Below are 18663 nucleotides of genomic sequence, written 5' to 3' on the forward strand. Positions count from 1 at the left end.
GAGAGGCAACCCAGGCGCCTCAGCCTGACAGTCAAGGCCCTATGAGATCTGGGCCCAGCCATTCTCTCGTTCTCCCCTCTGTATCACAGTCAGCCACACTGAACCATCTTCAGGTTTTACATGAGCCATATTCCCTCTCCTCCACACTTTTGCACATGCTCTTCCCTTTGCCAAGAACACTCGACACAAACCTTAATCTTTGATGACTAACTGCTACTCTCCTTCACATCTTAGTTTATAAACACCTCCTCTGGGAAGCCTTCCTGGATTTCTCCAGGTAGCCCTGGGCTTTCCTGGTCTCACACGCATGTCTGCATGGCTGTCTCTCTTACTAGACCGTGAGCTCTGAGGGGTCAGGGGCTGAGTCTGATTCATCACTATGCATCCCCAGCAGCCAGCACAGTAAATGTTTGTGGATGAATGAATAAAGAAATGAATGAGTCCTGCTCTCAGTTCTGTTACTATTGGGTTGGCCAAAAAGTTCGTTCAGGTTTGTCCTTTATACATGGAAAAATCTGAATGCACTTTTTGGCCAACCCAATAGAATAGGGCCTGGCATTAAGTATGTGCTCAATAATTATTTGTTGAATGAAGGAACTTGCTGCACATCCTTGGACAAGTCACTTCCTCCCTCTGAACCTCAGTTTCCTCCTCTGTATTATAAGGGTGCTAGTTTTCCCTCCTTGACTCCCTCACAAGTGAACAAATGGATGTGGGAATTTGCTGATTGCCCCAGGGCAGGGTTTCTCAGCCTCAGCACTATTGACATTTGGGGCTGGATAATTCCTTGTCTTGGGGGCTGTCCCATGCATGGTAGGACGTTTAACAGCATCCCTGGTCTCTACCCAACTAGATGCCGCACACACCCCCTCCAGCTGTGACAACCAAATTCGTCTCCAGACATTGCCCAATGTCCCCTATGGGGCAAATCAGCCCCAGTTAAGAACCGCTGCCCCAGGGAAAGCTGCCTGTAGGAGGGGGGCTGAGGGAGCAGTAGGGTGTGCCCTGAACATCCTGCCAAGGACAGCGGCTCCTGGGGGTTCAGAGAACAGTGACCTGGTTAGCTGGGCCCCTTCCTTTGTCTGTAGGACCTGTGAAGTCACTCTGGTTCCTCTACCAAAACCAAGGTTCTTTTTGTCCAGTTGGGAGGGGCAGGTGCCCCCAGGGACCTAGCCCTGGATTCTAGCAGCTTCCTGCCTGCCCCTCTTCCAGTTCAGCCTTCCTATTGGGTCACCTGAGAACTCCATAGAGCACCTGTCACTCCCGTGATCTGGAACCTCCACTCTCCACCACTACCCACACCCCTGCCCCACCTCTCAGCTGACACTGGAAACTCTCCTCCAGCTGCCTGGCCTGATTGCCCCAGCTCCCGGGCACAAACTTCCTCCCCACCCAGGCCAGGTGGCCATTGTCCAGAGGACACCAGACACTACTTCCTTTGCTCCGGCCACCTCCCTCTCCTGGGCTGCTCTCTCCTCCTGCTGCTTATCTGAATCCAATCATTTTGGGTTCCAGCATGTTCAGTGCCTAGCTGTGTGACGCAGGGCAGACGTCTGCCTTCTCTGAGCCTGTTTCCTCATCTGTAAAACAGGGATGCGGAAGGTGTGATTTGTCTCCCAGGGTAGGTAGGAGAATTAAATAAGATTATTTATTTGTGATAATAATCCTGGAACTTAGTAAATGCTTGATACCTGTTTCTTATGATTATGAATCATCAGATGGTTCCTCAGTCTTGCTGAACAGGCTTTCTAGGGCCACATAAAGGAAAGGACATGGTGTGACAGATATTAGCTCAAGTTCCAGCTCTGCTTCCACCCAAAGTGGCAACTTGAGCAAGCCACTTAACTCAGAGAAATCTCCCTGGAGCCTCAGTTTCCTCTTCTGAAAAATGGGTATAGTAATTTGTGCTCCTGGAGCTGCTGTACTGGTCCCATGAGCTAGAAGGTGTGAAAATGTTTTTCGAATGCCCGTACTGTGCCGCTGAGGGCCTGAGAAGGCAGGAGGACTGAGGGGCCAGACTTCTTAAAGGCCTGGCCAGAGGAAAGAGCTGATTGTCCTCGAGAACAAAGAGGCACAAACCACTCGCTGCCAAGTGAGGGTGCTGGACTTTGGGGTTCCTCTGCCGCTTGGGCCACTGCGGTATGTGGCTGATGGTGGCCAGGAGACAGTCCCTGGGCCCCCCGCAGTCCACGCTCCTTGCCTTTTGACCTGGAGGTCTCAGAGAGGCTTAAAGGGATGGAGAACACACCTGGAGACCAGACGGACTGCCTCAGTGCCTGCTTTCTGTTTTTATAAAAGTGTCCCAGGACCTAGAAAAGAGCTCTGACCTGTAAAATTGTGAACCCCAGGGGACGGGATTTGTTTTGCGTCTGTCTGACGAGTCTGTCACCTCTCCTGAGAATAAAGGATGGGTGGAAGGATTGCCAGTCCCCGCACAGGGACTGACTTCTCAGAGGCTGAAGAGGTATTGCCATGTCCCCAGCTGGGTACCTCTCTGGCCTAAAGGCTGTTAACTCCTGTCAGCCCTAGCCCCTGGGAGGACTTGAGAGAGGCCCGAAGACAGGAACTCTTGTTTATGAGGAGGCGGACCTCAGCCCACCCTTTGGGGTGTAAAAGCCTCCTAAGCATCAAGCCACACCCTTTGCCTCAGAAGAATGCCAGGCCCTGCCCCTAGCCTCACCCTATGGGCTGTTGGGCCCTGCCCCCTGTGGATCAGGTCCCGCCCCCCCAGCCCTGCCTCTATTGCCAGAACTGACCAATGAACGGCAGACCCCGCCCCTAAGCACACCCAATGAGTGGCAGGTCCTATCTCCGGTAAGTCCCTTGGGCTTCAAGCCTGTGGGTCCACGCCAAGGAGTTAGCCCTCAGTGCAGTGAGGATTTCCTCCGTCCTACAGGCCCAATCTCAGAACCACTGAAAGCCCACTTGCCTGCCTCCTAGGGTGTCCTCCCCACTCATCAGTGGCACTGGAAGGGCCCACGTTGCCCTAGTTAGGCTTAAGAGTATGGGGCTGAGCCCTCCTGCCTGCGTGCTGGTCTCCCCACTGGTCCTTCTAACCTCGGTTTCTGCCTGTCGCTGGTCTCCTCAAATCATCCTGGGCACCTGAGACATAAGGCCCAGTTTCCCGTGAGGCACTCAACCACAGCTGCCCACACCTTGGCAATGTGCCCGCTCTGTCCCTCTTGCCCCTCTGCCATAGACACCTGGGTATGACCCACATTCCACAGCCAGTAGGAGTGGCCCCATGTGTGTCTGATTAGATGATTCTTCTCTCCCGAGCTCCCCCTCACACATAGTTCCTACATCCCTTCCACCTCCTACCTCTGGATCCCACTGTGGGAACACCCACATTCCACATGGCAGGAGCCTTCTGGTCCGACAGGCTGCGCTGTGACCAGATGACAGGGCGAAACGTTCATACGCTGACTCAGTGTATGAACTTCTTCTCATGGCTCCCCTCTTCTATGTCCCTGGATAGAAAATTGTGTTTGCATTGACCCCTCTAGTCACAGGGCTAATTGTTTCCATACAGCCCTCTGACTTCTAAGAACAGGAAAGAAGAGTGTAAAACTCAAGACTAAATGTATTCCTGACAGAGCTCATGGAATGAGCTTGCTGCAAGTCAATGGCCAGTTTTGTCAGTGGACTGTGAACAGGAGCACAGTTCAGGGACGGGCTGTCACCCCCTGTTAGAGATGATTGCCGTCATTGAGGCATTTTACTTCTCTGTGTATATGCAGCCAGCAGAGGTGGCTCCAGTAGGAGGTGACGATGCTCCTGCCACGTATAGTCATGCCTCCGCTCCGCCAGATAAGGAAAGCACCAGAGAGCCGGCTGGAGGAGTCCTTTCTTTGCTCCAAGGAACTAGTGACAGGATTCCTTCTCCTTTTCTCCCCTCTGCCTTACTCTGCCCTGGAAATGCTCATCCAGGCTCATGAGAGCCAATTCTAGGTTCCCCCTTCCGGCTGAGCATCAGCTCCCTCAGGGAGGCAAGAGTAAACAGAGTCCTTGACAAGAGTTCGTGAGACTTTGAGAGCCAGACCTGCTAAGCCAGTGTGGCTGGCCCAGAACCGGGTGCCCCAGCCTGTGCTGCCTGCCCAAAGACCAACACAAGCGGGGTCAGTTTAATTTGGTGAGCCTTTCTGGAAACATTCCGCATGCCAGGCCGTGTGCTGGGCACTGGACCCACCAGGGAGGGCCTGGTAGGAGAGTACACAGTCCTTGCCCTCCTGGTGTACATGGGGGTAAGAAATGGGCACAGAAGACTACCCCACGTATCAGGAGAGGGGCACAAACAAAGTTAAGGAATTTCAGAGTAAGGAGTGAGCATACCTGCTGGGCAACCAGGAAGGCTTCCCTGAGGATGGGCCCTGGAACTGAGCCTCATGGGGTGTGATTACAACAAGCAGAGATGAGGCGGTGGAGGAACAGTGGGCGAAGGCTTTGGGCCTGAGTGGGGTGGCGGGTGTTGAGTGAGAGGTAGGCAGGAAGAGAGGGCTGGGGCTGGATTGCCCATGGTCTTGATTAGACCTGGCTCTGCCAGTGTTTGCTTGGTGACCTGAGACTAGTCACATCTCCTCTCTGGGTCTCAGTTTCCCCATCTGTCAAATGGGAGAGTTGGCCTAGAATCAGTGGTTTTCAACTTTTTCAGACCCATCATCTACTTTTCATAACAAATAATTTGTAATGTCTCAAAGATAGTATGACCTTTTCACAATTTCAAGTATATATACACATATACATATATATGTATATGTGTATATATACTCTATGATATAAAGGAAAAATAGAAGGAAATTATGTATAATAAAACATTGTATATTTCAATATGTAGATGCTCACTCACAACCACCCTAGAAAACATAGTGAATGAGTCAGGTGCTCACACCATAGCTAAAATATCATTCTGCCTCAAATGCAGTCTTAAATAGGTAGGTTTTATTGGTCAACAGTGTTCTTCTTAGAGATGTATTTTCCAAAAAAGTGAACAATTCTCAGTGACGTTCCAGACAAAACAAATTCAGTCTTCCCCCAGTTTATATGGTAATTGCATTTCAAAACATTCAGTGTATATTAAAACTGTACAAAAATTATTTCATGTTTATATGTAAAATGGAGTTAAGCTGTAGCTTCAGGTCATTGTGAAGATTTTTCATCCACATGAATATCTGGTGGAGCATCTGAAACTCATCGGTGGGGGCATGGGACCGCCCTGTGCATTTCATACAGGGCATTTAGCATCCCTGGATCCCACCTACTGAGACAACCCAAACACCCCAACAAATTTCCAAAGCACCCCATAGGGTGATTATCCAACCCCCGAATAATCTTTAAGCTCCCTCCCAGCTCTGAAGTTACCCAATTCTGGACCGCATTCAGATTTATTCAACAGATTTTGTGGAGTGCCCCCTGTGTGCCTTGCCCCAGGACACCATCAGTGAACCAGCAGCCATAGCTCCTGTCCCCTGCAGCCAGGTTAAAATCTGAAAGGACCTTAGCTGTCGCCCTTCCATGTTACAGAGGAGGAAGCTGAGGCCCGGGGAGGGCAGGCTTGTATTCAGATTCAGCATCACACAGCCTCCTGGGGGCCAACCAGAACCTGTCCTCAGGGAGGAACCATAGAGTGGGTCCACCGCCTTCTCTCCACTCATCTTCTCTTCCTCCTCCATCCCTGGCAGTGCCAGCCGCCCTGACCCTGGACCCGGGCACCGCCCACCAGCGCCTCATCCTGTCCGACGACTGCACCATCGTGGCCTACGGCAACCTGCACCCACAGCCGCTGCAGGACTCACCGAAGCGCTTCGATGTGGAGGTGTCGGTGCTGGGCTCTGAGGCCTTCAGTGGCGGCGTCCACTACTGGGAGGTGGTGGTGGCGGAGAAGACCCAGTGGGTGATCGGGCTGGCGCACGAAGCCGCGAGCCGTAAGGGCAGCATCCAGATCCAGCCTAGCCGCGGCTTCTACTGCATTGTCATGCACGACGGCAACCAGTACAGCGCCTGCACCGAGCCCTGGACGCGGCTCAATGTCCGTGACAAGCTCGACAAGGTGGGCGTCTTCCTGGACTACGACCAAGGCCTGCTCATCTTCTATAACGCCGATGACATGTCCTGGCTGTACACCTTCCGCGAGAAGTTCCCCGGCAAGCTCTGCTCCTACTTCAGCCCCGGGCAGAGCCATGCCAATGGCAAGAACGTGCAGCCGCTGCGGATCAACACGGTCCGCATCTAGTGCCGCGGAGAGAGACCGCAGGCCTGAGCATGGCCACCAGCGAGAGCCCTGCCCCGGAGAGCGGAGGCCGGGACTCCAGCCCAGCCGGGCCAACCTGATATCTCAGGCCTGTTGTTTACCCTCATTTCCCTGTAAAATGGAGGTTGTGCTCCGCGATTCCGAAGCTCTTCCAGCATTGATGTTCTGTAGCTCTGACCTTACTGGGGATGCAGCTTTGGTCCAAGGGTGTGACGTGGCTTCTCCTCAGGGCAGCCCCTGCCCAACCCTCATGCCCCTCCTCTCAGGGGCAGGGGACTGCGTCCCTATGTCTCCCTCCTGCCCACATGCCCTAAGCTCAGGATGTGTCAGTGGTTGCCAGCAGTTGTCTGCCTGAAAGAGACACAGAACCCTCTTATGCTTCCAGGCCTAAGACTTGCCCCGATCAAGCTAGTGATGGGCCGTTTTAACCTCAATCCCAGCCCACAGTGGACACAGGCGGTAGCTAGTCCCAGGGTTGCCTGAGAACCACCTTCTCCTTCCATCCCTGTACCAAGAGCTTCATGATTTTCCCACTTATCTGCGGGTAGAAATGATGTTGTGGCCTGTGGAAGCCACAGGCACAGGCCGTGTGAGCCCAAGGCACTCATGTCAGAACTTACCAGCCAGGGAAGACTGTCAGTAGTTAAGCCCACATGTTACGGTCACTGTGCCACCACCTTCCTGCCCACAGGTCTTAAGGCCAGATAATGGCACACCCGGACGTAGGACAAGCATCACTGGATGGTGGAGGTCCCCAGCAGCTCCAAACAAGGGTCCAGCCAGGCCTCTGTGACCAGGCTAGGGTGTAGCGAGGCTGTGGGGAGCAGTATTTTAGTCAGGCCCTGAGCACTGGGGTGGGTGTCAGCTGGGCCCCCCTCATCAATCTTGGCGTCTGTCTCAGTTGGGATCCTGTTGCAGAAAACAAGAGCTGCTTTAGCTTTAGACAAGGATTTATTACCAGGTCCCTAGTGGCTTTGTAAAATCATCGGAAGGGCTGGAGGAGCAGACTCTGCTGAATTTCCAGGAACAGCTCCCAGCCGCCAAATTCATCATGTCTGTTGAGACCAGGAACACTGCTCCCATCTGCAGGAAGCCCCTGCATCAAGAAGCCGCTGGCTGCAGAACTGCGCTGACTCTGCTACTGTCCGCGCCAGTCAGTGGATGTCCTGAGGGCTGCCTCCCCCCATTCAATTCAATTTCCAGATCCAAGTGTCTACGAGGGGGGGCTTCCCTGGTGGCACAGTGGTTGGGAGTCCGCCTGCCGATGCAGGGGATGTGGGTTCGTGCCCCGGTCCGGGAAGATCCCACATGCCGCGGAGCGGCTGGGCCTGTGAGCCATGGCCGCTGAGCCTGCGCGTCTGGAGCCTGTGCTCCGCAACGGGAGAGTCCACAACAGTGAGAGGCCCGCGTACTGCAAAAAAACAAAAAACAAAAAACAAATGTCTACGAGGGATTCTGTGTGGGGAAACTTAAGTCAGATCCAGAACCTGGGCTGCAAGGGAGTCTGGGAAATGTACTTTTCTTCTTTCCAGCCTCATCCGTACAAAAAGGCACAATAGAAGAAAGTTAGAATGGTTGTTGAACAAGCCCACCTTCAGTTTTCGCCATCGGAATCCACCTCTAGGCCTTGGCTTTGAAGCAGCAGAGCCTCTAGTTGTCCTGCTCCGTGGCTTTGTCCTTGTCCAGGACAGGAGCCCCAGGAGCGGGCCTGCAGGACCAAGCTGAAATGTCTCCCAGGCCTTAGCTTTTCTTTCTAGTCCTGGGGCCTAGATTCTGAACTTGGCATCTCTGACCACCCCCATCTCAAAGGAGCCAGACTAGCTGAACTTGGGGGTGCTCCCACCTCACAACTGCTGCCCACTGGGGCCTCCCTTGGGCGGGAGGAATCCTCAGTCTCACCCCAACCATTCAGCTACCAGAATCTGGGCCACACCCAGCAGTATTTTTATTTTAAATGTTGCCCATTTTGTGAGTTATAATGAATTTATATTAAATTAAAGTTACAGGCTGTGAGCGGTCAGTTCCATTCATTTTGACACACACAGAGGCCCATCTATCCTGGCGCAGGCAGCATACATACATCAGCATAGCTAAACCACAAAGCAACCCTACCAGGTAAATAGTATTATGCCCATTTTACAGAGGGGGAAAAATGAGGTTCATAGAGAGGACATGACTTGCCTACAGTCCCATGTCCCACACCTGGTAAGTGAGTTTAGAACTGAGTGAGCCCAAGGCACTCACGTCAGAACTTACCAGCCAGGGAAGACTGTCAGTCTTTGCCTGGAGGAGGGCGTGGTGGTAGCCTTGGGAGCAGACAGAGGGGAGATTATGAGACAGTGGCAAGAGCCTAGTCACTGGAACCCCACAGACCTAGGCTTAAATCCAGGCTCCGTCACTGGATGCCTTTAGAGAAATGACTTAACCTCTCTGGACCTCAGTTTTCTCACATGGAAAATGGGGATAATCACACCAATCTCACATAATTTTTGCTCAGCGGCTCTGTCCTCTGGAGGAGAAGCTGCAAAGTGCAGTGCATTTAGGGAGGACCTGCCTCTCACACCAGCTGCCACCCAGAATCAGTGCCTGGAACTGTGTGGGTTTTCTGAACCTCTGGGCTGGCTCTGCCCCTAAGCAGTCTATCTTCTTCCTTGTGCCTTGTGAGGGGTGTGGGACCACCTAGGCCAGGAAGGTCCCCAGGTCTGCTGTGTTGAAGGAGGTCCATCCCACCTCTGACTCATGGGGAAGCAGCCTGGCCAGGAGACAGGGCCCTGCATGTGGACACAAAGGCTGTTCACACTGTAAGTAGCAAGGCCACTGGGACCCCCTGCAGTTGTGCACTGCAGCAGCCTTGGAAACAGGACTCCTGGGCCTAGTCTTTGTTCTGTGCTGATTCATTTTGTACCGTGAGGGTCCTTTCCACAGTCTCCTCACCTGCAGAATGAGGGAGGTTATACTGGCTGCTCTCTGAGGTGGACCTTCACCTATAACAGGAGGCAGGGAAGGGAAGAGAGGGAACAACCCCAGTCATGATTTGTTTGCAGTTCTAAGAAGAGGGACATGAACAAGGAGGAGGAGGGGCCATTGGCAAGGGCAGAGGGAGAGGTCTCTGATTGGCTGATGGAGAACACCCCAGTTTACAGAGAAGTTGTAGGAGTTGATACTGGAACTAGAGTATCTCCTCCCCCCAGCTCCATGCTCTCAGATCCCTGTGACTCCCCCAAAGCCACACCCCTCTATTTTTGCTCAGTGGATCTGTCCTCTGGAGGAGAAGCACCCCATCCATGCTCCTTCCTTCGCCTTCCCCCACTCAGTCTCAGCACCAGGTCCAAGAAAGGCTGGTCGCTGCCCAGTCTTCACTCCCAGTTTCCAAGTGTCTGGGAGTAACTGTAGGGACCTAATCTGAACACACAACTGGGAACTCTGGGAAATCAGGGTACCTCTAAGAGGTATGAAGTGTCCAGAGAAATCCTGAATGAAAGAATCTGGGATTATCAGGCTAATTCCAGGAACCCCACATGGAACAGGTAAGCAAAGAGGGGAGGTAAAGGCAGCACAGCATTGGAGAGGAAGGAGGGATCAGGAAAGATCTTCCCCAAGGCAGGAAAGAATTGATAGAATGACAGAAACCCCCATTTGCATCCCTGTTTGTGGTCAGCAAGCAAAGCGCTGGTACTTTTTGCACCTTCTGTAACATCAAGACAAGCCCATGAGGTTGGTATCGTTATCTCAGTGTTTGAGCTGGGAAACACTACTTGCCGGGGAACCCTCAGCCAGTACTCAGCAGAGCTGGAAATCAGACCCAGGCCTGTCCAAAGCTGAAGCCCAGTTCTTCACTTACCTCCCTGGAAATGCCTTTCAACTTCGAGGACCGCTTCAGTGACAGGCAGCAGCCACCAGAACTGTGATCCCCGTGGGATTCAAGATGGGAGCTTAACCCAGGCTGCACACCATTGAATTGTGCAATTGTACCGGGCTCTGCTACCTTAACAAGCCCATATGGGAGCAGAGCTAGTGTTTATTATTTCGATTAAGATTACTTCATCAATTTAATGTAAAGAACTTTTGAAAGATTGGCCTTACTTCCGTTGTCCTTTTTTCATAATAGAAGCCTGTCAGGAATGGTATGCCTGTTGGTGCTAGACTTCCAATATTCAGCAAAGATTTAGTAAAAGGCAGAGCTTTAAATGGGCCTCCTATTTTTTGAAGATCTTGCTCATCATTTTAATTATGAATAATGGAGGCAGAGCCTAAGACTAATATAGCTTTAAAGATTGCTCATGGGGGCTTCCCTGGTGGCGCAGTGGTTGAGAGTCCGCCTGCCGATGCAGGGGACACGGGTTCGTGCCCCTGTCCGGGAGGATCCCACGTGCCGCGGAGTGGCTGGGCCCGTGAGCCATGGCCGCTGAGCCTGCGCGTCCGGAGCCTGTGCTCCGCAACGAGAGAGGCCACAACAGTGAGAGGCCCACGTACCACAAAAAAAAAACAAAGAATTACACAATTGTGAGTCAAGTCTCATCTGCAGGCTCTGCCTCATGTACTTCCCAGGTCAGAGGTGGACTCATGAAGGCACTATGTGACCCTGAGCGGGTCCCTCTCCCTTCCTCGACCTCTGTTTCTCCATCTCTATTAGAGAGGGGCTAGGGATCTAGTTAACTGATTGCCAAGCTACTAGCTCTAATGATCCAGGATTCTCTAAGTCTAATGTTGGCCCCAGGGTTTGGCCTGCTCAGCACCTAACAAGGCCATTAGCTCTGGGTCTTTCTCTCTGGGGTGGCAGCAGGCAGCAGGAACAAAAAACAGAGATAAGGTCTCTTTTTTGTGTGTTTTTTTCTTTTTTTTTAAAGTGCAAAGAAAGGATGAATAGTTGGACCTCAAGTCTCTCCTTTGTTCATCTCAGCTACTGGTGTGCAGGAGTTAAACTACAACAGGCTCCTATAGAAACAGTGAAGTTAAACAGTCTCCCGTTAGCTCAGCTTTGAAAGGGAGAGGGGGAGAGGGCCCAACGTGGGGTGGGGGAAAAGAGAGAGAGAGAGAAGGAGAAGAAGATGGAGAGAGGAAATAAGGTCTCTTGACAGCACAGTCTCAGCTCAGGGGCTCTAGGCATGGGCCTTCCCTCCTGCCAGAGAGGACTTCCTGGGAGGCCGACTGCTCACACCTGGGCAGAATTCCTGGCTTCTTCCCCTCCTGCCTGAGTCTTGCCCTGTTCACTATCCTCAAATGCTCCACCAGAATGTCGATCGCAAAGGACCATGTCACAGGCTTAAATGCAGGTGGCCAGGAGTGGTGAGGTCGGGGGAGGGGTGGTGTGCTGGCCAAGGTGCTGAATTGTCATTGGCCACCAGGGCATGATGATTTCTCCTTACTCTGGGACACCTACAATTCTAGCCAGTGTCTCTGGGGAACAAGGGGTGATGGGAAGCAGAGCAGAAATCAGAAGTAGAGGGAGTGAGAGGGGGGAGGGGGAGGGAAGGAGAGAGAAGTAGAGATGCATTCAGGAAGCACAGCCTCCAAAAAATAGCGGGGGCGGGGGATACTTTTATTCTGAAATATGCTCATTTTCCTTTGTTTTTCTTTTCTATCTGGATTAAATTATGTGGATTTTTGTTTACCCTAGATAGAGAAAAGAACAGTCTTCCATCTTCTTTCAAAATTTTGACAGTTCTATCATATCAACCTAGGAATTCAGTGAACTAGGGGAAGAGTGGACACTTTGGACCAGAGGACCAGGGGCTTCCTACTCTGATGTCATGACAAGGGAGGGCCTTTCAAGAGGCTGGGGCCAGGGGCACAAAGCCGAGGCCCTGGTGAGCTCCCCAAAACTGTGGGCCATGATGTGATCGAGTCTGAATGTTGGAGGATTTGGGGCTCCTCCAGCCCAATCCGGAGGCCCAGAGAGAGTTGGTTTCTAGCTCAAGGTCATAGAGCACATGGTAGAGCCAAGGCCAGAACCCAGGTGTCCTGGCTCCCAGTCCCTGAGGAGGGAGAATGGCCAGCTGAGAGGGCCTCCCACCCAGGAAAGAGAAAGGAGCACAGACGGCCAGCTGGGAGGGGGCAGGGGCAGGGCTGAGGTGGGTGGTGCTCGGAGGAGAAGGGTCCCCATAACTAAAAGGTCAGCGGGGTGTACGGGTGCCCTCAGAGTGGTGGCTCTAGCTCCTCGGCGAGGAAGAGGAGCAAAGCAGAGTCAGGAAGTCCTCTCTGGGGTGGAGTTAGCCCAGCTGAGCGTGCTAGCCAGCATCACAGATTCCACGATGGCCGTCATTTCACAGGTAAGAAAACCGAGGCCAAAAAGGAAAGTCACCAGCCCGTGAGGAAGAGCCAGGCCCAGACCCAGATCTGCAGACTCACAGCCATCGGCTCTTTCCACACAACCTTTAATCTCCCCGCTGTGGATGCTGATGCCTCCTCCCACCCCCTGGGAACCTGGCATCAGAGCAGAAGGAGAAGGGGAGTGGCTTGTGTCCCTGCAGCTCCAGGCACCAACAGTGGGTACCTTTCTCCATCTTCCTCCCCGAAGAGAATGGAGAATTGGCCTGGGCCTCCATAGCCCCTCCTCCAGGGCAGAGTCAGTCGGTGCCTACCCACACCTGGTACCTCCCTTTCTGGCAGCAGAGCCAGAGCCAGAACCAGCCACAGCAGGGACAAAGCCACCTGGGCAGCTACTGGAGCCACGGGGAGTCACAGGTAAGTGAGGACACTGACCCGAGGGCATCCCCTGATTCCATGGCACTAGTGTCAGCCCCACTACCCCAGGTGGTCGGGGATTTGGAAATTTTTTTCCCCGGAGAAGGTGCTTTCCCTCACTCCCTGTAGGCTGAGCCCCTGGGCCTGCTTCCTCTGCCCACTGCTCACCCCAGGCAAAGCCCCTCCATGACTAAGCTACCAGATCTACAAGCCAGGAATGGGGCCCTGGGGCCCAGCAGCTCTCCTCTGCCACTGGGAGAAGGGAAAAGCAGATAAGGAGGTCCCAGAAAAAGCAGAGACCAGCTGGAGGTGTGTGCATCCCACAGATGCAGACTGAGGGTTGAGATCTGGGCAAACCTGCTAAATTGGGAGGGGGCCCTGACTTGGTCCCTGACTGACCAGTGACCCTGGACAGCTCCTGGCACCGCCACCTTATGGGTGCCCACTCCTTGTTGGTTCAACAAGAGAGACGGGTGGCCCTGGGCTATGGGGCAGCCCCCGGTTCTAAGGTTCTAACTTGAGGCAGCCTCATGGAGTTTGTCCAGCAGTGCCCACCCCCTTCACCACCACCCCTTCTTCTTTAAGGGCTTCCCTCTGTCACACTTCTGGAATGCATTCCTCCATCCCTTTCGTTCCTCCAACAAAACTTACCCTCCTGTGTTCCTCGGGGTAACTGACTTATGGTTTGCAATGCCTCCCTCCCTGACCCATGCACATTTATAAGAGAAACCTCTTTTTTAAATATAAATAAATAAATTTATTTATTTATTTATTTATGGCTGCATTGGGTCTGTTGCTGTGTGCGGGCTTTCTCTAGTTGTAGTGAACGGGGGCTGCTCTTCATTGCAGCACGCGGGCTTCTCATTGTGGTATCTTCTCTTGTGGAGCATGGGCTCTAGGCGCGGGCTTCAGTAGTTGTGGCACACAGGCTCAGTAGTTGTGGCTCGCAGGCTCTAGAGCGCAGGCTCAGTAGTTGTGGCTCACGGGCTTAGTTGCTCTGCGGCATGTGGGATCTTCCTGGACCAGGGCTCCAACCCGTGTCCTCTGCATTGGCAGGTGGATTCTTAACCACTGCACCTCCAGGGAAGTCCCAGAAACCTCTCTTAAAGAGTAGCTAGTGGTGAGATTTCAGGCACCACACCAAGCAGGTGGAAGAAAGATAATAGTAGGGATAGGAAGGCAGAGGAGAACTCTTACGACTCCACATGGGCAGCACCACAGCAGCTGTTACTGTGTGGACAGAGACCCAGCCAGAAATGACCGTGGCTCCCATGCACCGAACCGATCCAAGTCCTACTCTTGGCCAAGCTTTCAGCCCTCATTCCCCCTCACCAATACCCAGCAGGCTAATGGTGACGCAACAACTGCCTTTCTGTTTTGGGGGTCTCACGGTGGAGGAGAAAAAAATGATGCATATAATGTTAGAATCAGAGCACTCAGAATGTTAGGATCCCAAATGGAAAATGTTAAGCAGATTCTGGTCCTTAACACCTCCACTTTTGTAATACCCATCCGCCTCCTAGAATGCCCTTGCCCTCCTTTCCCTTCCTGTTGAAATCTTACTCATCCTTCACGTCCCATTCAAGGTGAAGCTGCCCTGGTCGTTCAGATCCGGCAGAACTCAATGCTCTGGACCCTTGTAGCACTTTGGGTCTTCCACTACCACTAGACCATGAGCATCCCGAAGCAGGGATCATGTTCCCCGGGGACATGGGTGCAGAGAGTGTCTCAGAAAATATTTGCTGGCTGGAACTTGTTAGTGCCCAAGCTGGAATCATGAAAAGCACTCCATCTCCAAGTTGGGAGAGAGCTTAGAGACCAGGGATGGCTCCTCCCTAAAGATGCCCAGGGGGAGAACACTGACCACCCCCAGCAAGATTGTGCACAGAAAGAACCAGGAAGAGCCGGCAAAGACTAGGGACATTGTTTGATTGTTTGTCTTTTTTTTTTCAATTATAAAATAACTTCTGCTTATTGCAAAAAATTCAAATAGACGTAAGACCATAAAACAGAAAGTCCCCTCATCCCACTCCCAGGAGTCAACAGCTGTTTACAGTTTGGTGCAGGTCCTTCCAGGCATTCTTCCTTATGCATAAACAAAAATAGAATTTTCTTTTACAAAAATATGTTCACTCTTTAATTCCTATGAGTTCTGTAAATTCCTACAAATAGAATTTGTTGGTCAAAAGCCTTGCTCATTTGAAACGTGTTGCTTTCCTAAGTAAATTTTTTTCTTATAACATGTTCATCGTAGAAAATTTGGAAAATACAGTCAAGACACACAGAGTAAATATTACCCATCAACCACTGTTCAGAGATAACCACTCTGAACAGCTAGCGTTTGGGTGATAAGGTCTGCAGTTTTTATTTTCCATGTGAGTATTATTTACCAAAATCGAACACACTCTCCTATTGTTCCATAGCCTATTTTTTTCTCCACTTATTTTTTTTCCATGCTGTTAAATAGTCTTCTACAGCATCAGTTTAATACAGTCAGGTTGTTTGACCTTGAGGGCCCGCCTAGAAGCCTGCTCTTTCTAAGCCCTATTCTGAATAGGGAGCCTGCTACAACAGTGGGCCAGAACCTGTCGCTCCAGGGTGTAACCTTGGCCTGCCCCTACTTTCAGGAAGGGAAGGCCCAGGAAGGCCTTGAGCACCTGCTGCCTCCACCCCTCCTGAGCGAAGGCCCCAACACCTCACTGATGGGCTCAGAGCCCCCCTGTAACTTCTCCACTGCTGCCCACCAGTGCAGTAAGTAGATACCTGCCTTGCCCTTTCCTCGGCTGCTTTCCTGGACCCTTGGATCCTCCAATCCTGGGGGGTAGGGGACTTGGGTGATCCTGACCTTGAGGTGGAGAAGGGCCTCTGGAATCAAGTGGGGGGTGAGGGGAGGAGTGCCACTTGCCGTTGCACTTCAGCCAGCCCTTCAGCCAGCTTTCCTGCATACTGAGCAGGTTGGGGGAGGAACAGGGGCAGATGGAGGTGGGGGGAGGATGGGGGAAGGAGCTGAGGCACTTGAAAGTTTTCCAAAGCAAATACCCAATTTCCCAACCCAAGCCCATGCTCTGCCCCAGGAATTTACCAGCCAAATAGTGTGGAATTAAGTGTGATCTTGGACAAGACTCCTCCACTCTGGGGGAAGTTTAGGGGTGGGTCTCAGTCTCCTCACTGACATACCACAAGGTTCCTAAGGCACATTCCCAGCTCTGAAATTCTGTAACCCAGTTCGAACCCATGTTTCCAAATGCTCTCTTTTCTCTCCAAGCCCCTGAACAGCCCCTGAAGCCTCTAACACCCTTATGATTTGTTAAATCTAATTGTACGCCAGACCTTGAGGGATCATCAACAGAATGCATATTATTAGCTGTCATCTCGTTTCATCCTTACAACAAGCCTGAAAGGAGGTACCATTTTATTCCCATTTTACAGATGAGAACACTAAGTCCAGAGAGTTAAGATGATTTTCCAATTAAGTGGTAAAGCTCAGATTTGAACCCAGGGCTGTGTGACTCCCAAACCCATACTTGTTATTATCCTCCCATACCCATACCACTGTGATGTGTGCAGGGATCATTCTTCCCTAGCTACAGTTGAGGAAACTGAGGCCAGAGAGGGGAGGTGAATTCCTCAAGGTCACACAGCATGTTCATGGCAGAGCTAGGTGAATCCAGGCTTTGTGCCTCCCAGCCCACCCTCACCTCCTTCATAGCACTGACCAGTTTTCACAGAGGGAAGCTAGTGAACGAGAAACAGCCCTTGGACTGGAGTCAAATGCCCAGAACTGATTGGGGGTGGGGCAGTCAGGTGGGGAAGGCCATGTTTGTTCAGCCCAGCCTGGGTCCACCCTCCCCCAGCTCCATCCAGGAAGTGTTGACTTTGGGCAGGTCCCCAAGGAGAAAAGGTAGCATTACCTGTGGGTGGGGGAGGGCTGGGCCAGAGGAGCCCCATCCCCGCTCTCCTCCTAGAGAGTCCCACTGTCCTCTCCACTCCCTCACTCTCCCATTCAATCACTTACCTAACAAATCCCTACTGAGTGCCTACGATGTGCTAGCACTGAGATGAGCAAGGACAGGTGCATCTCAGGTCTCCAGCAAAGAGCCATCAGTGACCAGGCAGTCACAGCACACGTGCGGAGGGCTGGGCTGGAACAATAGGGGAGGTGCAGGAACTCAGAGGAGAGGGGCCTGCTGCAGGAGGTACCACAGAAGCTGAAACCTGCAGCATGAGTAACAGCTGGGGAAAGTGTTCCAGGAAGAGGGAACAGCATGTGCTAGGGATAGGAGTCCGGAAATGAGGTCATGTGGTTAAGGGTTGAATATGAGGCAAAGGGGCAGCCCCTGCATCTCACCTTCTCCATCTGGTAAATGGGAATAGCATCTTGCCAACCTGTATAAGTCAAGGTACATGAAGCACCTGGTGTTATTAGCATCCCTTCTCTCCCTTTTAGTCCACAAACACGTACCAAGCAACAAGTGCCAAACACTGGGGAAAAGCACTTTTGGCTACTTGTCTCAGGTCACTCAATCTTTGCCTCCAAGCCTGTTCTTGCTCTGTACCATGCCTCCTCCAGACCTGGGAGCCCAGTATTGTGTGGGTCACAGCTACTGAGGGCAGGGGCACAGCCTGCCCCTGGGGAGCAGTCTACTACCACTGCCCTGACGCCTCCATCCCTTCGGCCAGACGTGGGTGGCTTGCAGGCTGCAGTGATCATCATCCCAACCCTGGTCTCCTCGTCCGCTCTGCTGGTCATAAGCTGCATCTTATGGAAGACCTGCCGTCGGTGGTCTCGGGTCACCCACCCCAGCCTGCCATCCACATGAGGGTCCCAGGTAAGTCACTCAAGGACCATAAGGACAAAGAGGTTCTATTTCAGATTTATTCTTTGTCTTCCTTAAGAGGAGAAACTCTCCTTACTCTTTTGAGGCAACAAGGGATGATGTGCTGAGCTGGATGAAGCTTCACAGAGGCCACAACCACGTGTGGGGCCTCATAGTCTCCTGTACCCCTGTCCAGGTTCTGCTGGAAATTACTCCTCAACCTCTCAGTCAAGGAACTGTGGCCTTCGTTAACTATGAGACCAAGGCTACCCTTGGCCACACGCTGCCCCCCTAGTTCCCTGCGATGCCCGCTGCCTCGTGAGGCCTCCACAGGGAACCTGACCAAGGAGCAGGAAGTCCTCCTCCAGGGACTGGATGAGAGCACTCCCGGTTTCACCCAGTTGGGGTGTGGCTTATCATATTATCCGAGGCTTGCAGTCCTTAGAACTTTCCACTTCTCATATTTTTAAACACTCCCATCACCAGCGCTTTCCTGAGGTCATGGTGTTTCAGCTTATTACATGGTTCTTAGGGGGAACACAGCTCTAAGGCCCCTGACAGGCAAGGCTTGGATGGCATGGAAATTGCCTGATCCCTGGACCCCTGCCCGGCCTGGAGCCTCCTCTCTCCGCCTGAGCCCTGGGATTCAGAGGAGCAACAAAGTGAGGAAATGGGTTTCATGCAGCTAATACAAAAGCCCAGAATTCTCACCACTGCCCTAAGATCTCAGGATATCTGCTCTGTCTGCCAGCCACAGGTTCACGACTTCTTCCATTCATCCAGTGACACTCAGGTGTGTACCATGTGCCGGGCATAACAGGTGCTGGGTTTATAACAACAAATGAGACCCAGACTAATAATCTAGTGGCTGTAACAGAACAATGACAACAGAGTATGAGAAGCGCTTGGATGGGG

At 52.3% G+C, this 18663-nt stretch overlaps 1 protein-coding gene across 2 annotated transcripts in view; it reads left to right on the forward strand.

The window, feature by feature from the left end:
* TRIM62 (tripartite motif containing 62) overlaps positions 1-6229 on the forward strand; it is a gene marked incomplete at both ends in the record, with an annotated part of 29474 nt that extends 23245 nt beyond the window's left edge. For both annotated transcript variants that reach the window (XM_082833449.1, XM_082833450.1), the window contains one exon: positions 5679-6229. In XM_082833449.1, the coding sequence (XP_082689575.1) occupies positions 5679-6229 (551 nt within the window). The remainder of the gene's footprint in view (positions 1-5678) is intronic.
* Positions 6230-18663: the final 12434 nt, after the last annotated feature.

The sequence above is a fragment of the Leucopleurus acutus genome (genome assembly GCF_964270905.1).
Source record: "Leucopleurus acutus genome assembly, chromosome: 2".
NCBI classification, from domain to species: domain Eukaryota; kingdom Metazoa; phylum Chordata; class Mammalia; order Artiodactyla; family Delphinidae; genus Leucopleurus; species Leucopleurus acutus.